Source organism: Perca fluviatilis, chromosome 3 (assembly GCF_010015445.1).
Source record: "Perca fluviatilis chromosome 3, GENO_Pfluv_1.0, whole genome shotgun sequence".
NCBI lineage: Eukaryota > Metazoa > Chordata > Actinopteri > Perciformes > Percidae > Perca > Perca fluviatilis.
In genome coordinates, this window is record NC_053114.1 from 40,902,990 (window position 1) to 40,929,409 (window position 26,420).

Sequence of the window (26,420 nt, forward strand, 5' to 3'; positions counted from 1 at the left end):
AAAAAGCAAAGGGTGGCTACTTTGAAGAATCTAAAATATAAGACATGTTTTCAGTTATTTCACACTTTTTTGTTAAGTACATAATTCCATATGTGTTCATTCATAGTTTTGATGCCTTCAGTGATAATCTACAATGTAAATAGTCATGAAAATAAAGAAACACTTTAAATGAGAAGGTGTGTCCAAACTTTTGGCCTGTACAGTACTGTATGGTTCAGCTTAAAGTGATGGTTCGGAGTAATTTCACCCTAGGGTCCTTTGCACCATGACCTCGAGCCAAACACCCCCCCAGAAGCTTTTTTCACCTGGGTCTAACATTGGGAGAGTTAGCGTAGCGTTAGCCGCTGAATAGCTTAGCGCAGACGCTAATGGATCCGAAGTGTCTCTTAACATTACCCCACTAATAATGCCCAAACGATACCAAAGGTCTACACTAGTATATATAGGTTATGCACTCATAAAACGATGGATTTTAAAGTTTGTAAGTACACCAGAAGGTTATGTAAATAACACTTGCCTGCTGGCTTCTGCTCTCTGCTGTTGTTGTTGCTGCTGTAAGACGAGTGCTTAGGGACATCTACCAATTACAACACCGAAAAGAGATGCAACAAAAATATTTTTTAATTTAACTTATTTTTTAAAGTAAGTGCTGTAGTATAACTAGCAGGAGACAAGTAATAATCATTAAATTAATAAATATTTTTGTTGCATCTCTTTTCGGTGTTGTAATTTGTAGATGTCCCTAAGCACTCTTACTGCCCGGTAGTAACAGCAGCAGCAGCAGCAGAGAGCAGAAGCCAGCAGGCAAGTGTTATTTACACAAACTTCTGGTGTACTTACAAATTTTACAATCCATCGTTTTATGAGTGCATAACCTATTTGTACTACTGTAGACGTTTGGTATCATTTCGGGCATTATTAGTGGGGTAATGTTAAGAGACACTTCGGATCCATTAGCCTCTGCGCTAAGCTATTCAGCTGATAACGCTACGCTAACGCTCCCAATGTTTGACCCAGGTGAAAAAAGCTTCTGGGGGGGTGTTTGGCTCGAGGTCATGGTGCAAAGGACCCTAGGGTGAAATTACTCCGAACCATCACTTTAAGTTGTTCTACTCTTGGGGCACCCCGCTTGTTATACTCTGTGGCTCAGAGAGGGTCTCCTCAACATCACAGACTTGAGTCCTATCGGTTAGGTAAGAAGTGAACCATATGAGTGCTGAGTTACTAAAACCCAGGCACTGTAATTTAGAAATCAAAATATTGTGGTTCACAGTATCGAATGCTTTGTGCAAGTCAAGTAGTAACATAATTCCCTTGATCAAAATTCTGACGCACATAGTCAAAAAGGTGTATGAGACAGGTGTCAGTAGAATATGCAGCTCTAAAACCAGACTGGAGCTCATATAATAGATCGTGCCTGATGAGATACTCCTCCACCTGTTCGTATAGAAGCCGCTCAAAAATCTTTCATATAGTTGACAGAATTGATACTGGCCTATAATTCCCAACATCAGCTCTGCTATTTTTCTTAAAAAGAGGGACCACCCCGGCATTCTTCTAATGGTTTGGGAAAACTCGCTCTTACTTTATCCTCGGAGACAGAATTAATTGCAAATGCATCTGCAGAGAAATTTTTGCGTCTATAAAAAGGAGTTAACAAAAGTTTTGCCATATTTATCTGAAGCACCAGGCAATTTACTGACCTGACTGGCAGCAACGGTTGTAAAGTAATGGTTAAAATAGCAGGCAATCAGCGGCTTATCAACACACATCTCATCTTCAATGATAAGCCCTGAATTTACCAGGCTTTGATTTTGTTTTTGCTGTTGATCCCATATCATTAAGAATTTTCCATAATCTTTTAGGCCGTTTTGCATTTGCAGCAATGGAATCAGTATAAAATTCAGACTTAGCTTGCTGTACTTGTAACTAACTTGATTTCTAAGATTTATAGTCAGCTGTGAGTTTAGATTTTTTAAACCATATGAAACATCTATTACGTTGTCTCGTCAGATCAACGATTTCAGATGTCATCCAACATGCACTTCACTTAATTCGTGTTTCCCTCATTGGACAGTCCTTCCAGAAAAAGTTTTTTTGTGATTTTTGCGGCACGTTTTCTTAAAAAATGCGATGGAATATGCGGGATATTTATGCAATTTTCTGCGATGAAATTGAGGGGAACTTGCAAAAATTACGGGAACCTGCAAAAACTGCGGTTTGATGAAAAAGTGAAAAAAAGTGATTCCCCCAACACCCAGCTTTTCGATGATGTTCACGTCGCGTAATTATGTCACTTCATAACGTTCCCATGGCAACAGGGGAAAATGGCTGCTCTTGTGTGAAGTAAACGCAACATTTTTCAACTTTCTGCTAAGATATATGTGACTTTTTTGCAACGAAAATGCGGGGATTACGAAATCATGCAAGCCCCGCATATTTTGCGCGGAAATCGGCAATTTATGCGGCGAAAGTGCAGTATATTTGAAAAAATGCGGCCCCCGCATAAATATGCGGACTTTGGCTGATTATGCATTGAATTATGCAATCGCATTTTTCTGGAGTGATTGATTGGAGCGACTTCATCAAGAGCAGCTATGAAACGCTGCTTGAACAAATGCCAGGTCTAAAAAAAAAAAAATGCTCATTTATTGGCTGAGATTTCATTTTCTTGCATGTGCAAAAAAACTGCATTTTGATCACTAAAAGCCACATCCAACACACCTGTTTGACTTATCATTCCACAGTCAGATACCAAAATTAAGTCAAGTCAGTGATTTGAGTAGAATAAAAGAGGGAGCCTGTAAAGTAATGAACCAATGCCAATGTTCGGCTGTGCAACCAGTGAGACATGAACAACACCACACTGATGTGCAAATGTCGTTTCCATCTTGACTTCAATTTAAAAGTTAGATGTAGTTTCAGCGGTTGAGGAAAGACGGTCCTTGAGTCTGCGAGGCTCTAACAATCCATTGTATCATTTAAAAAATGTATGAAGGTCAACCTGAAAATAAGGCTGGTTTTGAAATCTTTGATCGGCTGACCTTCTGGAGACAAAAGGGGGTTCAGCTGACAGGTTGTGCTGGCTTGAAAACTCACAAATAACCAATGGGTGTGTTCAGACACGGCCCCTGTGTCTCTCCCTTGCAACCTCTGTCTTTGTCTTAGAAGGGCACATCAATCTGTTAAGCCTGAGGAGACTGATTGAGAATGTCAAACACTGTTATAATCATAGTCACAGAGATTTAGTAGATACTAGGGATCAGATGACAGCGTTTGATGGCTTAAATAATTACCCAGCTGCGGAGGGAAACGCGACTGTCTGTTGCATGATGAAAAGAGTAGACCTGACATATGGCTTATGCTGCCCTTCCATCGTGATGTCTTTCCAACACCTTACAAACAAGGAGCTCTGCTTTCAAAGTAATGCAGATTGACAAATCCTTTTTCATTGCCAAAGTCAATCACTCCTAACCAGAAAAGAAGGTCAATATTGGATTCTGCAAAACACTGGATTGCATTTAATGGCAACATTTTTTTAAATCTCTGCAATTAACTAAAACGTATGATTAATGGACAATTTGTGAAGTTTTCAACCTTGTATATTTGGGCCGAACATTGCACTTGCCACTGCCAGTGTCAGGGAAACAAGGACTTACATAAACTAACGTATATCAACCCATTTCGAATGTTGTCAGCAGGGCGAGATTTGTCTGTGAAACATGTGGTTGACATTGTGGTTTGAAAGTAAACTACTTGGTTAGGTTTAGGAAAAGATCATGGTTTGGGTAAAATAAGCATGTTTGTAATGTAACTTAAGCTACGTATGTAAGCTAAGTACGTTAAGTACTTGACGTAAGTTAAAGTAAATCAAGGTGTTGACTTTTGGACACGAACAGCGGCCTCCTGGGTAAAAGTCCTGTGTTTGTATGACACACCCTTCACCTTCCCGTGAAGATGTGTATGTGTTTATGTGTGCATTAGAACGTAACAGCCGTGAAACCAATCAGAAAATAAAATTGTATTCCTCGGATTCATGGCTTTGTTCGGTGCTCCCTCTATTTATTCACTTTCTAGCTCACTCGACAATGTTCACATGATTTAACTTCACTACCAAGACTTAAATCTTACAAACACGTTTTTATTTTGTCGGAATGTCAAGACGAGAAAACAAGTCTGAGTTTTATCACCACCTTAAAACGAATGAGACGACAGGAGCGCACCCAAACTCTAGCTAGACTCTCATGATTTAATTCCGAAATTGGACATTTTGTGCGACAGTGGAATCGCTTGAAAAGTCGTTTGGTGTAAAGTCGGCATTAGGATTACTGGGCTGCCTTGTGTTTTGCCCATCGGGCCTTGCACCAAACCTCCACCCTTTACATCATGTGTGGCGAACACACACATAGGCCTGTTACAATTATTACATACTGTAGTTGTCTAATTGTCAACTTTAATTATATAAGTAATTTTTGGTCAGACTGTATAGCTAAAGCTATGCTAGTTGGTGGCACTTGACCCTATACACGTTAAAGCTGTGTACCTGTGCAACATTATTTGGGTCACATAACAGTGATATATAACCAAAAGATTAAAAACTTTAATTTGTTTAAAAAAAGTAACTAATAAATATTTTTATATTTGACATAAAGATCGCAGTTATTTCTGAGACAAATAATTGTACAGCAAATTTTTTAATTGCGCAACACACACACACACACACACACACACACACACACACACACACACACACACACACGCTGCTCATTCAGGCATCACTCAACAGAGTTGTAGGGAGTCACCCGTCCATGTGACTGCTCACCTGAGACCATGTTTGCCTCGAAAGACCCCCCTAAGATCAGAGTCCTCCTGATAACACTGCAGCTGGGGTCACTGAGGCGTACAACCCTCTCATCTTCCAAAAATAACACTTTTATTCAGTGCTTCAGTATTAAATTAAACTGGCAGGAAACAAAATGAAAAAGGAAAACAGTATCTGAAAACACATGGTGGAACGATAGTGTAGCAATCCACCACATCAAAGTAAACAGACTATATGTCACCATCCTGAGGCTGCGTCGAGGACACACACTCCCTTTGTCTCAATGTTTAAACAGTAAGAGGAAACCCAAGTGCAGATCCAGGATTCTCGGGGGGGGAGGAAGAGAGATCTCTAAAGCCCGAGACACACCAAGCCGATAATCGGCCGTTGGACAGTCTGGCGAGGTCAGTGACTCGAGTCTGTTCGGTGTGTTCCGTGCCATTGTCCGTCTGGGGGGCTGTCTGCGTTCATTTTGGCCGACCTGACATGTTCAGTCGGTGGCAGGGCAGTCGGGACTCACCCGGAAATGGCGAGCGGAATGAGCGTGACCAGAGTCTCTCAAAATCTGACGAAAATTTTTTAAACTGACCTTTATTGAGATGAAATGAAGACAGATTCAGCAACTGCACGGCCTATTTCTCACTTAAAATGTTTTCAGAAACATGTTTCGGTGAACTATTTTTGTACAATATGAGATCGTATTCTGAACAAGCCGCCATGACGGTCTGGCTTTGAATTTCCGGAGAAAACAAACCCATGTGACGTGTTCGTCCAATCAGCTGCCGGTTTTCATTTTTTGGGCAACAATACAGATTAGCGCTGCCTGCTGTTATGGAGGCGTATTACGTCTCGTCTCTTTGGTGTGTTCTGTGGCACTTTTTGGACCAACTCGGGGAGACTGATCAGTCCGACTGGCTTTTCTGCCGAGGGTCGGCCGTCTGGTTGGTGTGTAACGGCTAAAAGTCTGCTCAAGCATCTGGGAATCCCCCAGGAGGAGATGGAGGAAGCCGCTGGGCAAAAGGAGTCTGGGCTGGGGGAGTCCATCCTCTAGGGACTGTAGCTCAGACACAGATAAGCAGTGAGGGACTGGATGGATGGAGATTATTGTTATCAGCAAAACATTGCAATTAATAATATAATTGACGCCATTAGTCCAATTAATCTGTTTCCACTTTTATATATCCATAACAAATGAATACATCTAGAGCTGCAAAGATTAATCAGTGTTTCCCATACATACTTGGGTGCACCGTCCAGGTAGACTGAGACCCGCCCAGGTAGATAAAATCCAATCTTGTGAAGTCGCGCTCCGCGTGCATGACAGCGTCAGCGCTTCACTTCAGGCTAGTAGCATGCTGCTGGTGGTCTTGCCGTGGGATTAACTGTATTAACAAACCGTAAAAATGCCACAGCCACATCGCTGTGAAAGCTCCCTGAACGTCATTTATCAGAGTTCGGTTGTTACCCCTGTCCGCTGCAGTCTCCTCCATATCTTTATAATGGAGCTTAACAGTGAACGGTGTGTTTACGATCCCCAAAACACGGAAAAAAACACTTTAAAAAAACGGACAAAGATCTAACAAAAAATGTTTTTCTAACTTTAGATAGCCTTAGTCTTTAATCCTACATTACCAGTCTGTATGGATCGTTGTATTAAGGTTAAGTTACATATAGCCTATTTGGGCTCTGGGTAATCAGGTATTTTATCTGCTGAACCATAGGCGCAGATTTATGTTTTCCTCCGTGGGTGCCCTTTAAAAAAAAAAGTAGTCAAAATTTTTTTGCATTTCAGAACTTTAGGAAACGGACAGCGGCCGATACAAACACACTATTAGCTTGATAATGAAGCTGTAAAGTAGGCTATCTTTCAACTTAGGACAGCGGCACTTCTCACAAATACAGATAGGATTGGAGATGAGAAGTTTAACTGACCACCAACTACAGCTGACCTGAGGGAGCACCACGACCGGCCGCTCGCGGTGCTCTGTATCCAGTGCTCAGTAATCGATTCTGGGGTATCAACCGCAATCAGCTTCTTGGGAAATTAAGAACTCTGCACTGGTGGTGGATGTCGTTGATGCATCATTAGGTTTGCTTTTTTAATAACAAATCTATCCATTTAATTCTCTGATTACCTAACGCACATGCACGCACTGTGGAGGGGATGGAGGTGTTTTCATCCAAGAGGCGCTGTGATTGGTGGATAGGATATGGAGCAGGGGACTGACAGCGACATAACCAATCCCATTATGACAGACGCTCCACTTAGCACCAATTGCAATGTTAAAATTTTAAATAAATGAATGTAGCCGACGTGCGGCTGCGATAGTGTGGGTATCGCGCCTATGTGTTGAACCATAACATTTGAAAAACAAACAGATTTAACTAGAATTACATGGTAGACAACACATCGATGCTACACTTCATCTGTATCTGTATCATATTTTAGCCTGAGATGTTTAATATGTAAAGTATCTGTTAATGTTATGTAGCCTAGTCTTTGTTTTCAATAAATAGTTCATAAACCTTCGTTTGACTAGTTTTTACTCAACCCAGCCATCACGTCACATCCTGCGCCACCCACCACCACAAGTAAATTCTCAATCGATTAGTTGTCAATTATTAAAGGGGAACTATTATATAGCATTTTCAGGTTCATAATTGTATTTTGTGATTCTACTAGAACAAGTTTACATGCTTTAATGTTCAAAAAACACAATTTTTCTCATACTGCCCACAGCTGCTGGACCTGTATTCACCCTCTGGGTGAGACGCTCTGTTGGAGCGGCTGTCTCTTTAAAGATCCCCTCATGACAACGCCCAGTCTGCTCTGATTGGTCAGCGTGCTTCATCAACTCTGAGTCTCCTGGAATCTCCGCTCAGCAGCCTCCACTGTTGTTGCACTCCGGAGCCTGCCACGGACTGTAGCATGTAGCTACTGTAGTTAGCAGTGGACATAGAATATATTAGCACTTTCTACAGTCAAAAATCGCAGATAAAGGCTTTTTAACCAAATACTACGCAACCTAAAATGTTTCAGGAGTAATGTGACCTGGAATTGGGGAGAATTTAACAACATTGGCAGCCAAGAAAACATAGTTTACTGCCGTTAGAATGTAGCTATATGCGACAATGTTAACACCGCAGGAGTAGCTTAAAAAAAAATGAAAAAACACTCCAGTTGTTCCTGCCTGGAGCAGATGACCAATTATAGAAGGTCGGCTTAGAGTTGCGTAACACTTAAACGAGAGTAGAAAAAATACTTTCTCTAAAATACATTTACCTCATTATTTGAAAACATTAAAGGTGCAATATGTAATACTGACAGCTAGTGTTTAAAATAGTTACTGCAGTATACATTCAAAATACTGGAGAGAGTCGTCTCCCCCGCCCCCTCCTCCCCAGACTCGAAGTTCACGTTGGTTGCCAGGCTGAACCCTTGTTGTCTCACATAGCCAGACATTACTTCACAGCACAGCGGAGTAGCTAACGTTAAATGCTGGCTATATTGACAGATATAAAAGCCCGTGCTCACGCGCAGCTCTGTACCCAACTGACAGACACACTTTTTCGGCTTAGAATTACCGTAGAACTGCTAAAAATCCCACAACCTGGCCGTCTTCTCCACACGCCAAAAAGACACACTTCCTCGGCTTAGAATTACGATAGGGAACCGCTAAAAATACCACTACCTTGCCGTCCTTTTCTACCCAACTGAACACACTTTATTGTCTCAGAATTACATCAACAATCACACTGCAAACTCATGGTCCTCTCTTCCCGATTTACAGCCCCCCCTCTCTTGGCTTAAAATAACTCACCGTTGTCGGCTCCGGCCGCTGAACAGGCTACACGTTGTAAACAGCCGTGGCCCGCGTTTTATAGACCAAATCTAGAAAATAATCAACAGAGTTATTGACTATGAAAATAAAATAATTGTTAGTTGCAGCCCTAAATGAATCCATTAATCTCTATGTGGGCGTTTGGCCGTCATGATAAAGTGCTGGTGGTCATTTGCTGGAAGGTTACTGGTGAGTGGGGTGTAGCACCATTGTGAGGGAAGCAATGAATATTTAATATCTTCTTCTCTTGAAACAAGCATCATCAACAGCGTCCATCAAGGTAATTAACTTGTGCCGGTTACAGTAAAGCTGCTCAGTGAAGTGTGGTTGCACTGAGAGGCACACATTAGTGTAACAGTGTTCACAATACTTTATTAACACGGTTATCATCCAGTGATGTGGTTTGGGTCGAAACAAGTATGTTTATAAATTATCACATATGACAGTATTCAACAGTCAGTGATGACTTTTAGTTTCACACGGGACAAGAACAGCGATCTCCTGGGTGAGAGCGCTGTTTGCAGGGCCGGCGATTGCTATAGGCAACCTAGGCGATTGCCTAGGGCGTCAAAAGTGATGGGGGCGCCGTGTCGCCCTTAGGTCTACTTCCCATTAATAATAGAATTATGAATGACAAGCGAAATAAAACATGTTTATTAAACATGATCATCCTAGGGCGCCCCCTCAGCCACACGCTTACTTGTCAACCTTTCATTACGCGACGTTTCCAGTCTATGGGTCAGACTCAAACACACGGAGCTCTGAAGCAGACCTGTCGCGTCGCTTAGTGTCCACTCTCTCTGTAGAAATAGAGACGAGCAGCGGCACTGACCACAGAGCTGCTGCAGCGCGCCTTCCCTGGTCTGTGCAGCTTCAGGTTTATAATGGACGCGCTCTGCTGTGGGCATGCTGCGGCAGATGTGTCCCTATTTCTGCGTAGTTTTGTGTTTCCACCTCCGATGTACAGCAGCGTAGCCTACAGCCACTTCCCTAAACTGTCTCATTCAGAGACCAGCGTCCCAAACGGGGCTCTGTGTCTGTCAGAAGGTCTGAGATCTACCGTATCAGCAGAGCAATCACGTAATGCACAGCAGACTATGGTGCAGGTGGATTATTTTCTGAAATATAGTGACTTTATTCTTGTAATAGCCTATTGCATTATTACTTTATTTTTCTAAAAATATCACAACTCCTCCAAACCTCAGAGAACACAGATGAGATATACTGTATTTTGAATGTGCACAATGTTTTGAAAATGAGCAGAAATCTTGCTCAAAACACATCTGAAATATTATAATCCAGGGGTTTATTAATTCATTAAAATTAATTAATGTATCATTTAGGTGAATCATTTTAATATGCACATTTAAGGTGGTTACTTCCTCAACAAAAGAAGCAAAAGTGGGAATAGTAAATGATGCCTAGGCTACATGTGTGCTGACTCAGATATAATTAAGAAACATGATCAATAAGTAGGTGAATGCAACAGAATGCCTGAGATACAATTGGTACTCTATCGCTGACACAGCGCTGTGGAGATCTGGTAATGCAAGACTGGGGGGGGGGGGCAAAACTCAATCTCGCCTAGGGCAACCAAAGGGCTAGAACCGGCTCTGGCTGTTTGAACCATCCATCCTCCCCATCCTCCTTCCTCCTTTGTCACTCTTTATACCAAGTCACAATATAAGTCAGCAGAGACTAAATGGCATGAAGGGACACATGAAAAGCAAAAATATGCGTAGTGATAACACGCAAAATGACAAAAAAAAATTGCCGCCATCTGGTGATACCAGGCTGGCTTAAACCAAGTTAATTTATGCATGGCATTCCGAAATCTAATTAAATAAATATTGCCTATTGCAACACAATGTGACCAATCTAAAATAAAAATAATAATACTCATTTAAAATGGTGCTTCTATGGAAGAAGCGACAGACTAACTAAAAAACTATGCTTTTTCAACTTCTGCTCCACTCTTTTCTGTTCAGCGCCGTTGTATTGCTCCTCTCTGTGCTTAACTCCCATGGGTGCTCATTATGGAAGAGGTTTGTTTGTTTGATCTATCCTTTCATTGCCGTTTTTAACCTGAAGCATCAAACTCTCTAAGGAGCACCGTCTGTCAGCATGACTAGTTGAAACGGATGCCATTACACAGACAAACAAACACCATTTCTTAGTGCAAGCTGCAATTATATGAACACGCCGAACTGCTGCATTGTAAATTTTGTTGGTACGGTAAAAAATTAAATAAAAAAAAGAGTGTAGGAAGGAAAATATTATCTGCATCGAACTGGTGCTGCAGTATCTTGGTTTCTGCTGCAGCGGGACAATCAGACAAAAAACAATCAGTTGTGCCTCAGTGCCTTTAGTACAATTAACCGCTATAATTAGTTTCCATTTAAAGAGGTCGATTTTGTATAAACATACAAGGAGAACATTTAGTTTCAACAGTAAATAACTTTAAGGCTTTGGTAGTGATGCACTGCGACTGTGAAAACAGATATAATGGACAATAAAGACAAAAATATGCAACCCATAAAGCAGAACGTCTAATGTCATCGCATTGGGTGAAATGTTTTATCATTCAGTGATGGCACTCTGAATTTAGTCTTGCATTGCCAGATCTATCCCCACAGCGTTGCGGAGTAAGGTCTGGCTCCTCCACAGATATAATCCAGCAAAGGAGAAAAAAATTGCTCTGGGTTGTTTGCATTTCTTTAAACCAATCACAATAGTCTTGGGCGGTGCTAAGTTTCGGTCGCAGCGACGGTGGCTCTGCAAATAGCCTCAGGAAGGAACTTGTTTTGGTGGAATATTACATACAATATTAAATGAAGTTAACTGTTCAAACAATACAGTAACGTGAGCTATTTAAATTAGCTGGATACATGGTTAAACCTCATTTGCTCTTACCAGTGTATCCCTGTGTGTAGCCTACTTCGTCCACAGCAATCCCACCGATCGGTCCCAAAACGTCCCAGTTAGAAAGGAAATGCCGTAAAGGTATTCTTTGTAAATCTTAACAATCATTCCCAGAAAAAACAAGCAGGTCTGCCCTGTCGCAAGATCAAAATTTTCTCCTAAACTTGACATTTTAAGCGTGTAGCTTGCTAGCTCAAAGTTTGTTGTTTTCCCAAAGAGAATGGAGTAAGACGACGACAACACACAGACGGGTCAGGCGATTATCCTGGAAATGAACGGCCGTTGATCCAGACTACTCTGAATCAGACACGCTATGTGATTCATACCAGTTACCAGTAGTTGAAAGTAACTCAATACAATTCATGTACAATTTTGAGGTACTTGTACTTTACTTGAGTATTTCCATTTTACGCAACTTAATACTTCTACTACACTACATTTCAGAGGGAAATATTGTACTTTTTTATTCCACTTCACTGCAGTTCCACCTCTAAATAGTACTGTGGCATATTTCATAACAGTCATATGCTACATCTACACTACTACGTTTTGGTTAAAGAAAAAAAACAGGCCTGACGCGTGTGCACATTTTGGTGAGTTTCTGAGTATGTTTAGGCCCTCAAATACACCTTTGAAAGGTAAAAATAAAAATAATAATAATAATTCCTTCAATTTAAATAGGGTCCCTAATAACTTTTGCTACGTTTACGTCTCATTCCCACTCACACTCCTCTGGCATTTCTGAGCCCTTAAAACAGACATTTGGAAACGCTGATGTCCCAATTTAAGTTTGAAAACTCAGAGGTTGCTTTAGTCTGGATGGGAAGAAACAGAGACCTTTAGCATAGTGTATACGTATGTACAGGTTGATGAACTGTGGTGTGCGCTGAACACAGAGATTGGAAGTAACAAAGTACAAATACTTCGTTACTGTACTCAAGAAGACTTTTCAGATGTTTTTACTTTACCATTTATTTTTGTGCCGACTTTTCTACGAATATCGGTACTTTCTACTCCTTACATTTTACAAAATTGGCTCGTTACTTCAGTTTCAAATCATTTCAGTGGAGTTACTGTTATTATTTTTCGCGTCATCAATACCGAATTTAATCTAATTGGACGGGAATATACGTTGCACTTGACGCACCACTACAAGACGACTCGACAGATTCGGCGGCATTCATTCGCGGCAAATCATTGGGGCTTGATGGCGGTAACGTGAGCACATAGTAGTATGGATGGCGACATGATTGAAAATGAAGAAAATGAAGATCCCAGAGATTCAGCATATTTTATCCTTTATTTTCTTTCCAGAAGCCGTATTTCAGCACACACACACACACACACACACACACACACACATGTAGATTGCTTTAAATGTTAAGGGGAAGATTAAAAAAGAGAAACTGGATCTGTGAATTCTCACAGAATCACAACTGAATTCATATCTTGCTACTATATCTTCAGGATTTTATGAACCTGGAGTCCCAGTCTCTGTCACAATAATCATATATGTGATGTTTTAGGCCTATTGGCAGACATCCGTAGCATATAAAGAGCCTTTTTTCCATGTTCACTGAAGTTTCTCAGCTTGCACTCTAGTAACATTTGTCTGGTCCAGGTAGCTTTGCATAAAAAAAATGGTTGTCTTTCGCATGGCTACTGTTACTTTTATACTTTAAGTAAATGTCCAAGTTACTTTTACTTGAGTAAAGAAGTTAAATCAGTACTTCTACTTTTACCAGAGTATTTTAACATAAGTATCTGTACTTCTACTTGAGTTCTACAGGAAGTGAGTACTTTTGCCATCTCTGACTGAACATGAAGGCAGCTCCTCTGGGTCTGGTACTGGATCTCTCCACATTATACGCCAAGTCCTTTTGTTGTGAGGGTGTGACAGCTCCACCTGTGTGTGTGTCTGCTTCCTGTTGGTTCATTAGAGGAGGAAAATGAGACAATGCGAGCGCTTGTCTCTGCTAATAAAAGACACATTAATAATACCTCCCTCTGTTGAGAGCGCTCTGCTTGGATGACTCAATCACAGCACAGGGATCGTGTGTTTGGTCTTTTCGGCACATTTGTTGAAGCCTGTTTTGTGTGTTTTTGGGATGTGCAAATCAATACTTGCTCCATTATGCGAGTATTATCTGTGTGTGTGTGAGTGTGTGTGTGGTTTCAGTGTTTTACCTCCACACTTGTGTTTTCACTCAAAAAGGTGAAGCTTTGTCGGGTTTTCTCTCAGACGAGTGGTGATGTGTGAAGTTTACGACCTCAATACTTTTTTCTTACCGGATAAAATGTGCACCTCGCAATAACTGTACAAGTACCAAAAGCTGATTTTGAATGTGTGGTTGGATTTGTATTGTGGTTTATTTATTCTTTGATCAGATCGTTCCTGATTTAAGCCAAATTATTGGCCAATTTTTCACCTTGTTGCTTGACGTTTCCTGTTTCCCTATTGTCAAAATGTTCAATAAAGGCAAAATGGTACAGAAACTCAGGTATCATACTGACACTAATATAAAATGATAACCACCAAAGCAAAGTTTAGCCTCCAGTTGTGAAATGTTGTTCCATCCGTATTAACTACCTAAGATCTTCTTCTTTGTCAGTCTATTGGTTCATGTTTATAAAAAGAAAATTAAAGCTTAAAAGGAGCATTGTGTAGGATGTAGTGGCATCTAGCAATGAGTTTGAAGATTGCAACCAATTGAATACCCCTAACCTCACCCTTTCCAAGCATGTAGTAGAACCTACAGTGACCTTCAGGTAACGCACAAAACGTGAGAGGCCCTCTCTAGAGATCGCTTTTTGGTTCGTCTGTTCTGGGCTACTGTAGAAACATGGCGGGCTCCGTCAAAGAAGACGTATCCATGTTTCCTTTACTTGCTTCCCTTCCTCGCGCCACAGTCCGTCCCACCGATGAAGCATGGGAGAGATGCGAGGAAATCATGCAAGGAGAGAGGAAACAAAGAGATGTGTTTAACCCTTGTGTTGTCTTCCCGTCAGCATTTTTATGTTTTTGACGCCTTTTTTCACAGTTTGCTTTTTCCAACGTTTTAAAATTGTAGAATTTTTCTTCTACACATTTTCAGCGCTTATTTCTACGTCCCATATTTTCTGATATAAAACAAAAATTTTAAATGGGTCAATGTGACCCGGAGTCAACACAATTAAGAGGGATGAAACGTCCTTTTCAATCAAGAGTCATGTGAATTCGTCAGCTGTATGGGCGGAGTTAGCAATGGCTTTCAGCTGCACGGCTTCCGGGAAGGCTGCACTGTGTATCCTTGCTTCATAGCTCCTCAGTGATCCATCCTCGATCCTTGATTCTGGAGGCAGGAATAATAGCTTTGAGGCGGCCTTCACAACTTCCGGTTCAAGCAAGGAGATATGAAATATGAGACTTTGGAAGCAGCCCTGCTCCCTATATAAAAAGGGCTCATTCTAAGCTAACAAAAACTCAATGATTCCTAGTTTCAGGTGATTTTACACTAATGAAAACATAATTATCAATATTGTATTCTATTTCTGCCAATAGATCCCCCTAAATCCTACACACGGCTCCTTTAAAGATCTGAGGGAGGATTTTCATGTGGCATTTATGTAATGAAGCCAATTATTATTTTTTTTTTTTATATGTTTCTGCAGATACAATGCTGCTCCCAGCGAGCGTTGTGATTGGCCTGCTGTGCCTGTGTCATGCCGGTGGTGCGTGGGGTTTCGCACGTCTGCTGGACGACGTGGAGCTACGCTCGGCTTTCTCGGTTGCACGCACCACCAGCATGGAGGGCGGGCCCAAGATGACTGTGACCTTTGACGCCGTTTATGTCAACATCGGCGGGGATTTTGACCCCAAGACCGGCTTGTTCCGCTGCCGTATCACCGGGGCTTACTACTTCTCCTTCACGGTGGGAAAGTTTCCGCACAAAGACCTGTCAGTGATGCTGATGAAGAACAGGAACGAGGTGCAGGCCATCGTGTACGAGGAAAACGCAGGGGAGGAGAGGAAGGTAGGTTTCACACCTCTGAATCACCGCTCATACTCCCTACACAACCCAGTCTCACGGCAGTTCGTGAAATGTTCACGTAATTTTAATCTATTGATGTGTGTACACGGACACGTTTATCTCGTTTTTTTTTCGTGATGCTCAGCACATTTTTTTAAACTAATGTTTTTCAATGGGAAGCATCTTTCGTGATCAAAGCACGATTCTTTCTGCCAGTCGGCTGCAATAGAGAACCTGTACACAGCTTTGCTATTATTGGTATTTTTAGCCCAATAACCGCTGTTTTAATCAACATTTATTCACCAGATCTTATCATGGTTTCACAGTTTCTTTTAATGTTATTATTTCGGTCTTATTGCCAGGGAAGCTGGATTGCTTTGTTGTTTGATATTTTTAAAACTATAACGCTACATTAGTTTAAAAAAAACGTGCTGAACATCACGAAAAAAAAACGAGAGAAACGTGTCCATGTACACGAATCAGTAGATTAAATTACGTGAACATTTCACGAACGTTTTGCACTAGAGCACTAAATGTGGATTAATCCACCGCTGAAAATAGTCTAGTACTATTTTCTCCTGTTTGTTTGATAAAAACTAGAGTGAGCAGCTGTTTTAGGAAATTACCTGACCTGTTTTAAAGAATGAAACTATAATTGTGAGCTGTTTTTAAAGATTTGCCAGATTCAGGGTAGGGAAGTCCGAAAGTATTTGTTGACTATAAAAAAAAATATAGAATAATGCCATTGTTATACTTAAAAAAAAAACTGCCTCTTCTTTGTTTGTTGGGCAAGGGCTGTGTTTCCCACAACATTTGATTTGATTTTTGGTGGTAGCTGACCGGGAGCGGGACTAGTTAAAGTTAACTGATGTACTGGTTAGAGGTCCGCTGCAACAAGCGCTAACATGAACTATTGTCAGTTATCGTAGCTGTAGTAAGGCTCTATATAAAAACAACTGCAGAGAGAAACAGACTTGTGGTTTGGGAGTGATATTGTAAAAGCCAGGGCAAGGAAGGGCTGGGCGAATCAATCTGCCACATGCAGCTCTACGATTAAATATGATTTTAACCATTTTAAATAGTGAAACAATGGGGCAGTCAATGTTCATATTGGAGCGGGCCGCCAACACGGAGTTTAAGCAAACCGTATGGTTCATTCCAGTGGGGGCTGAGTCCCTTTGGAGTGTTCACATACACAAACGATTCAGATATTAGGTCGGAGTTCTTTTGGAGGGCTGAAACGGACCAAGTGTAAAAACGCCCTTTTTAGGTATCAAGGTGCTGGTAGGTGTAATTGTAAACTTTGAAATAGCTAGGTTAGCCGCTTCACCCTGCTTCCAGATTTTGTGCTAAGCTAAGATAACCCTAGTTCCCACTGAGCTTCTCATCCAACTCTTGGTAAGAAAGCGAAGAAGGGGTATTTTTTTTTTTTAAATGTCAAAATTCAAGTCAGCCTCTGGTTCAAACAATGACTGAATTAAGGTTTCGGGGTCGTTTATTTTCCCCTGTAAGGAAATGTTGAAAAAGGTCTTTTAATGATGTCAAAGATCTTCAACTGTGTCACAGTGCAAAATGGCTCTCATCACAGAGGTTGCGTTTGTGTTTTGGGTGGGGAGTGAAAGCCAAACAGAGGGGATTACACACCGAAATCCCCTGAATGAAACGCTGCGTGAGGTAGATGATCGGATTATGTTTGGTGTCCATGTAAAACAGACTCTCTTTGGATATTAAAGCCTGCTTCAATCCTCAGGTGCAGAGCCAGAGTGTCATGCTGCAGCTGGAGTTCGGTGATACCGTCTGGCTCCGTCTCCATGGTGACCCTCGCTACGCGCTCTACAGCAACACCGGACACTACACCACCTTCAACGGCTACCTCGTCTACCCCGACACCTACGGCTTCCAGACACACCACCACCGACATCATCCTGCCTCCAACTCCCAGCAGCCCCGGCAAGACAACAGCCCACAGTTGAATAGCAACCAGGACACAGAGCACGTCAGGTCTGGGACGAGAGACACGGTGGTGGTGGCGGCGGTGGCGGCGGAAGAGGGGAAGGAATTGCAACATAGGGAGGAAGAGGAGGATGAGGACGACGAAGAGGACGACCAGAGATCTGCCTTCTCGGTGGGGCGCACCCAGAGCATCGTGGGGGTCAACCAAGTGGGCATGCCGCAGCACCAGCCGGTCGGCTTCGACACAGCGTTCGTCAACATCGGAGAGGACTTTAACGTGACAGAGGGGGTGTTCACCTGCCGCGTTCCCGGCGCCTACTACTTCTCCTTCAACGTGGGCAAGCTGCCGCAGAAGACGCTGTCCGTCAAGCTGATGAAGAACCACCTGGAGGTGCAGGCAATGATCTACGACGACAGCCAGGGCGAGAAAGCTCTGCAGAGTCAGAGCTTAATGCTGTCGCTAAAAACCGGCGACACCGTCTGGCTCTACTCCCACCAGAGAGATGGTTTCGGGGCCTACAGCAACCACGCCAAGTACATCACCTTCACTGGCTTCCTGGTTTATCAGGACTTCCCCAACACCACCACCACCACCACCAGCAGCAGCAGCAGCAGCAGCAGCAGCAGCAGCAGCAGCCAATCACATGCAGAGAAGAAACCCTAGCTGCAGCACATGAGCTAGGGACTGAACGTTGTGAGAGGAATTCATGCATGAGTGGATCAAGTCTCCGTTCACAAAAGGTTTGTGGGTTGTGTGCAGAGTGGAGAATACTTGTGGTCGTCTATGACGCTTCCTCGTCATATGAATTCCTTTCGCAAAAGTCACAGGGACCTTGGACTGAGCGTAGAGCTTAAATGAAAATATCTTCAATTTCCAGCTAATGGAACCTTGAATGGCAATGTGAACTCTAATTGAAAATTTCACTCTATAATGGAAACTCAAGTCATTACCATCCGAACTCTCGTTTAAGTTAGAAGTATCGTACTTCCATGTCATTGAAATTCATAGCAGAACTATCCTGTGTCCACTCTTAGTACTTTGTGATTTAACTATTTTTAATATTTAAATGATTAAAAGTGGGTTCAAAAGTTGACACATTCTCTGGAGGAAGAAAGTTAGCTCCAGCATCTCCCTTAAGATGAAAACTAATTAAATTTACTATTTAAACCATTTTTTCCATTACATGGTACCTGCTCGACTCGCCTCGCCTCTACTCGCCTTTTTTGGTTTTCCATTATGAAAAAAAAAAGTCCCTGGTACCTGCCAACAGGTACTTTTTTTAGGATCACCTCCGTCGAGGTTCCAAGCGAGCTGAGGCAATAGCAGAAGGTGATGTGAAAACCTGCAGACTACTGATTGGTGGGAGAGAATCGTCACTAATCACTGCGTCATCATTGCTAGCGACAGAAGAGGGTGTAGTGAGCAAACCCACCTTTTTTAAACAGTTTAGCCAGCGGTGTTTTTTTGCTGCCTCCAGCTTCTTTTGAAACAAAATGGGTCTTCTGGCTGTGGCAACAGCGACACACCTTCGTGTGTCGCGTTAGGTCACGACAGTTTCCTCTGGCGGCGCTATGACGACCAGCCGCGCTCGCCTCACACATGAGGCGGTACTAAAAATCTGCAATGGAAAAAGGAGGACGGGGCACCGCGGTCGAGCCGAGCCGAGCCGAGCAGGTACCATGTAATGGAAAAACGCCATAAATGGCAATTTAGTCCGATTATCAGGCTCAAAGAATATGGTGATTAAATTAATTTGATGGACATTGTATGCTCTTTTTAAACTATAATTGAATTAGCAGCAGAGGGGTATGCTCATCCTACATGCTGTACATGAAGGAGAGGAGGTCACAGTTTTTATTCTGAAGTGAAATATTCCTTATCCTCGTCAAAGACTGAATGTTTCTGCTCGTATGTAAAAAGTCACTTTACTTTCTTTATGTCTTTAGAGGCATGTTAAACTGGTATGAACAGTGCGTTTTGTGTCAAAATGAGTCTCTCTTTTTTTATTTTGGAGTGTTTCTCGCTCAGATACTCAGCCACAGCGGTAGCAGAGGGCAACAGGACGAAACAGTTTAGGAAAAGACTGCATATCCATCCCGTACCAACTGTTGACCACATGCTACCTCTGGGCCTGCGGGGATCTGGACCATAATTTGATTTCTAATTCTAGCAGCAGTTTAATTCATTTCTTCAGATGGCGACCACTGTGGGGAAAATTGAACAGCTTCTCCCAGGCCACTGTAATATGCATGTCTGTTGAATTTCACGCTGCCGGGGGAAAGATGATGCTGTTCAAACTGTAATGAACCTTGACTTTATGAAATCTCCTTCTCTGTTGGAGAGGCACCATGTGGAGTGATACTTTGCTGTGATTGAACGTTTACTTTTTTTTGTTTTTAATAACAGTTAAGTGGAGGGGAATTTCTGAGAAGTTGTCTTATAAACTATGGTCTGAACACACCAGACCATTTTACCTAATGAAAATTTAAGTTTCAAAAGAATATATAAAAAAGAAGTTTTAACTCAGCAAGGGAGAGCACTAACTGCAGTTTCGTGAATTTAAATCGATTTCTGCTGCCAACTCAATACAATAAAAAGTAAAAAGAGTATTGTGTTCGGTGCTCAAGGCATTGAAAAACGACATTTAAAAGATACACTTATTAATATTTTTCTGTCAACAATAGACCAAAGTCTCACCGCATCAACTTTCCAGTCAAAACAATGACCAAATCACCAAATGACAGACATAGCTAGAGACTGGCTGGTGAACATAGTGGAGTATTTAGCAGACAAGCATTCAGACCAGTGCACTTCAACAAAGCGCAACATTAAAATGAAGGTATATTGCTATATTTACTATGAAATATCTCAAATAAAAACACCATAGAGACAGAGCGCATTTAAGTCCCGCCCCCACCGGAGGGGAAATCAACTCTCCGCTCTCCATTGACTTGTATTACGTGACGGTGCCTCCTCGTCATCGCCGTCTGCTAGCAAACAACAGAAAAATGCTTAAAAGCTGCTGTGTGGTGATATGCACTACCAACAGGGTAAAGAACCCAAAACTTAAGCTGCCGAACCGAAAAACTGAGTTTTTATAAAGACAAAAGTGACGTGAGGAATCGGCAGGGAGAATGGGAAGACACTAAGCTAACGTTACGGCCAGCGTTACTATGAAGCAAGCATTTTGTTACCAAGTCAGATATCCAAATGTCAGTTTTAGGCTAACTATAGTTATGTATGTTAAGCTAAAACATTTTGACAGTGTGCGACTCGTGTTACAGTGGAATGTGGATAAATCAGAAAGCTATGCAGCATTATGTTTGCCTTAATTTGCTAACACATAGCTAACATTAGCTTACTAACAGCTAACTTGTCCTCTCTGGTAGACAAAGGTTGCTAAAATAATCCTGCGACATGCTTAAATCTAATGTTTTTTGCTAGCTACAGGCACTTTGTTAGCGTTTCCATTAGCTGCATTTTGTGGCATTGATTGTTTTCCCCCTCCGGTGGACGTGGCTTTGAGAGTACAACGCGATGCGCTCCGTCTTTATCAAGATAAATCTGAAGGTGTGACCACAATGTGCAGTCAGAGTGGTAAAAATCTGAATTTTCTTCCATGTCATAAAACTGTTCACCGAGTCACATCTCTTTTGCACTGGGGAAAGTGGCTTCACACCTCCTCTGAAAACTAATAAGACTTCACACTCTCCCCAGGCCTCGCTTCACTCTACACCGTTACTAATCGACAATTTCCGGTCCTGTATGGCTGCACTGACTTCTAAGAAAGTGACAATTTTGGACGATGATATGCCAATTTCTTTTTCACAGTAAGAAATTATACTGTGAGTTTGCCTCATTTCAGATAATAATGTATTCTGTCACAGTCTGACCCGTGGTGGTTTCTCTATTTCAGCCTCAGTGAGAGTTCAGTGTGCAGAGGTGGACCTATGATTGCTTCAGTTTTACTTTAAAAGGCAGACCTGACCCAGTTCCAAGTCATGATCAGAACTCGTGGTGTGTGAAGTGACTTGAGCATAACCCATCTGAAGCTCTTGTGTGATGCATGCATGTAACTGAAAAAATCAAAAAATGTAAAAGATACTTTCTCGTGACTGCTGAGCAGATTCACGGGCCCCGTCGAAGACGCCTGTTAACTGTGTATTTTTATCAAGTGAATTCACTGTACAGTAATTGACAATATGTTGGATGTTTCTGGTCTGTGCTTTTTTTTTCTGATAATACTGATGGAAGATTCATCATCGTGTATTAGAAACTATGTCGAGAAGACATGAGTCAAAATGTGGTTGAAAATTCTTCCAAAATAAGCAGTTGTGTATTTCTGAAAAGCACAAATCTAACCGTGACGGAAAAATAACTAAAAGAATAGCATTTTGACCCATGTCTCGTTTTCAGTAGTCTGGCTCACGTTGACTCTTTGAAATGTTTTGAGTATTTCTTACATGTAAAATGAATGCTTCAATAAAAATGTTTGACAAAATAAAAAAAACAGGAAATGTACAGCCCAAACTCTTATTGCATCCATGATGTGAACCAGATTTACTCAAGTACTGGACTTCATGGTTGTACTTTAGTTTTTCCATTTCATGCTACACTTCTACTCCACTACACTTCAAAAAAGGTAAATATTGTACTTTGTACTCCACTGCATTTGTCTGACAGCTTTAGTTACTCTTCATCCCCTTCCTGTCTGGTGAAAACCATGTATCTCCAGATGTGCTGATCTTGAATGTTTGTGATAAACTGAAGGATGAAGTTTGCTTTACGTGTTGAGAATATTCTCCTACTTCTTAAGCTAAATAAAGTCGTTAAAAAGCCTCTCGGATCAGCTGGAAAATGCATCGTCACAAAGCTGAAAACAGGGCTGTTTCGTCATGACATCAAGAAAAGTTGACTTTTTAGAGATACGTGGTTCTCACGGGACAGCGACGCTGCAAATTATATGATATGATGATCTTATAGAATATGATGCATTGCTGTATATGGAACTACCAAAAAGTATATAAAATGAGTTAAAATTAGCACAATCCTAAACATCTACAGCAGGAAAAAAAAGCGATCTGAATACTTCTTCCATCACTGATGCGAACTCGGATGTAAGCAGCAGCTTTCAGAGAAATGATTTTATATTGTGTGCTGCAGCACCATCTGCTGGGCGACTGCAGCATGGCAGATTTGCGTGGCAGCAAAAAGAGACCGAAGAAGAAGAGAATGACGTGTTGGTCACAACTAATACATTTCAGATATCCACAATCAAAGTAAGTAAGAATCTTTGGATCCTAATTAATATGAGGGCCCTGAAGACAAATGTTACCAGTTGTTACGTTGATAAAGGGCTTTTACATCAATGGACAATTGGTTTGTTTCTTTTGCCAAAGTTGCACCAGTTTGGGACATTTTAGAGAGGATTTAGGATTCAGCAATATTTGAATCTCATGACAGTTAGCGAGCTCTTTGCTTATTTTGCCACGCTGCTGTTCATCTCATACAGCAGACTGATCTAATAAAGTGGCCTATGTATGACCCGCCAATTATTATGCCATTTTGGCATGTTATCAAGACGCATAATCACTTTTTAGCGTGTTTATCAACGCCGTTCGGCCGCCATTGACCTACATTACGTGTGAATTTTCGCTGTAGCGAGTAGTATGAAAAGATGTAAGTCCGCAGAGGGATGCTGGCTGGGGTGGTGGAGGGGTAAAACACAGGACTTTCACCCAGGAGAGCCAGGATTGTGTCCTGCGTGTGGCGTCTTTCAACCTTTTTTTTTTTTTTAAAGCCTTCCCCAATGTTTCTTTCCTAAACCCAACCGTTTATTGTTTTCCTAAGCGTGTGACATTGGACACCGTCGTGTTTTTGTAGTTTTTTTGTTCTTTTCCTGAACCTTTTTTAACACGCGTGAGACATTGTTCTCGCGATAGCATGGCACGTTCTCGCGATAACACGCCATGTGGCGTGTTGCCGTGTTACCGTGTTGGCGATGTTTACATCTGCTGTATACAGCATAGACACACGTGGATAGCTCAAAATGCGTACAGATAACACGCCATTTGGCTTTAGGAAAGTGGCGTGTATGTTTACGCAAAGTCATGATGTCATGTTGCGTACAGTCATGATGAATGGCTGAGTTTTTGAGTGTTACTGTTAAACATATAATTTATATTTCCAACCTTTAACGCTGATTGTTGCTTGTTCAAGTCATGACGATTATAATGTGGAGAAATTTGAAGTAAAACCAGGGGTACATCTCAAGGCCCTTATTTATCTGACAGCTCCTCGAGTCCTCGGTCCTCTGCTGAACCAGAAGTTGTTCTGTCCCCCCCTCGGTGAAGGCCGTCTCAAAGCTCTTACTTCTGCCCCGAGGAGCGAGCATCAAGGAGGGATCATCGAGGAGCTATGAGCGAGGATACACGAGAGCAGCCTTCCTGGAAGCCGTGCAGCTGAAGGAGTTCCTAACTCCGCCCAAACAGCTGACAAATTCATGCCTCGCTTCAGAGGAAAAGACGTCTCATCCCTCTAAAATTTGCTCGTTGCCTCTCTCCTCCCGTGAGTTCTCCCGTGCCTTCTCGATGGGACGGACTAAGACGTGCGGAAAGGAGGCAAGTGGAGGACTCAAGGAGGCAATTTAAGCAACATTAGATGCAGCTCAGGTTTCCAGAGGCTTTATTTATGACTGCTTAATTATTGCAGTGAAAATTGTTGATATGATCAAATCATAAAATGTTTAAACAGGTAAACTTTATGGTCAAAAGCAGGGTTAGAATAAGTACTACAATATTGTACTCACGCAAAAAAAAAACTGTTACTTTGACAATTTTCACTTAAGTATGCTACAATTAAAATCACTTTTGTACAATGTAGATACAAGTTTTTTTTTTAAAGTAGGTTATTTAAAAAGTACTCGTTAACGTAAAACGTTACTGCGTTTTAAGAAAAGAAAAAATTGTATATGATGAAGAGGTTACATGAAATACTTATTAATATAAATAACTACAAAATTAAGTGCTTTAACATGTCAACATACACACTTCCCACCACAAAGCTCTGATGTCAAAACAAACTATACATTCTGATCCATAGAGGCACTTTGGAGCCTGTTCATGCAACGGACTATCAATTTGAAATATACAACCGCCTTCCTCGGTGTAGCCTCAAAAGAATTAAACAGAGAAAAGACACTTAGGCCTAAACAAAATGGCCGACAACAAATGACAACTGGGCACTGCGGCGGCGGGTGCGACAAACATTGATAAAGTACAGTACTGCTACTTCTAATCAACAGCAGAATAAAACATCACCCAAGCAATAACAGAGGTGTATATACAGCATAAACTGCCACAAACACACACACTAGCAAAGTATACACACACAATCTCACACACACACAGTACTGTGTAGTAATGTCATCTGTGGCCGTGCACCGAGAAGTTCTCCTCAATCTGCTTCAGGTTCGGCTTCTCTGCTCCTTAATTCTCAATCAAGATATAACCTGATGTCATTCTGTGTGGGATGGGCCACTAAGTGGCATGACACCTAAATAAAATATCATTCATTCATATAACCAGTCCACTCTGCCGCTTTGTCCCATTATAACCAGTCACATATTGTCCCAATCAGTAGAAAGGCATCACACCTCACTGAAGGTAAAGGTTCCTCAGAGAACACAGAAGTGGAGGATCCACCATGGCATGAGCATTTTAGCATTTAGCAGGTTAGCCACACACAGCGTGCACCTGTTGGGTGTGCTGATTTGGGTCACTTAGCATATTCTTCTTCGTCTTCTCCTTTATTTAATGGCGGGGCTAAAAACAAACTTTTAGCTGTATGCCGCAAACTACTGTATCAGAGTATTGGAGAGAGGGGTCACTTAGCATGCTGAACGGGTGGTGCATTAAATCACTGCCTAATTAAAGCTTTAGTGCGTAACTTTTTGATATTAATGAACATCTGTTACATTCAAGCCGTTGCCAAATGAGATGCTAAAAAGCTAATTAAGACTACTGGCTCCACACAACTCTCTCTGGATTTCTCAGTATGGCTATGTCCATCATGTTTGTTTAATCCCCCTTGTCCTCCTTGGCTACTAGTAACCGCTAATTAATTAATTAGCTATTTTGGTAATCATTTATTCATTGTGCATGTAAAAACATTTAATGGTTCCAGCTTCACAAATGTGGATTTGCTTTCCCTTTTAATAATGTTAATGAATTGTATGTATAGTAATAATGTCGAGGATTGGACTGTTGGTTGGACAAAACAAACATTGTGAAGGTGTCCCTTTGGGCTCTGGATAACAGCGACGCTATTTCTCACCGGTTTTACAAACCAAACTAAAAAAATAAATAATAATTAGTTAAAAGTTCAATATGAGTTCCACCTTAACTAACTACAACTGTAAATGTATTTCATTACTTCCAACCCTGGCCAAAAGTATGTGTACACCCCTGGTTAGAGTCTGTTTTATTCTAACTCCAAGAACTTTTAATGATACACATCCATAACATATTTTAAACTAAATAATTGTGTCCCTGCAGCCAGGTGGAAACATCTGCTGGAAACCAGAAGAGCGGAGGCTGTTATTGCAGCAGATTAATGTAATCAACAATCACATACGGGTGTAAAGTTTGGTCGTCCACTTTTGACTATAAAGGTTTTTTTTAAATGAGAGGCAGCATGGTGGTCCAATGGTTAGCACTGTGGCATCACAGCAAGAAGGTTCTGGGTTTGAATCCAGGTTTCCCCCACCATCAAAAAACATGCACTAGGTTGCACAAGGCCCTGGCTAAGATCTGGAGTTGGTCCCTGCGTGCTGTAAATGGCTGCCCACTGCTTGAGGGATGGGTTAAATG

General features: G+C 41.6%; 1 protein-coding gene across 1 annotated transcript in view; it reads left to right on the plus strand.

The window, feature by feature from the left end:
• c1qtnf4 (C1q and TNF related 4) overlaps positions 1-18,803 on the plus strand; it is a 37,321-nt gene extending 18,518 nt beyond the window's left edge. The window contains exons 2-3 of the mRNA XM_039796016.1: positions 15,238-15,599; positions 17,347-18,803. Of these exons, the coding sequence (XP_039651950.1) occupies positions 15,243-15,599; positions 17,347-18,213 (1,224 nt within the window). The 5' untranslated portion in view covers positions 15,238-15,242 and the 3' untranslated portion in view covers positions 18,214-18,803. The remainder of the gene's footprint in view (positions 1-15,237; positions 15,600-17,346) is intronic.
• Positions 18,804-26,420: the final 7,617 nt, after the last annotated feature.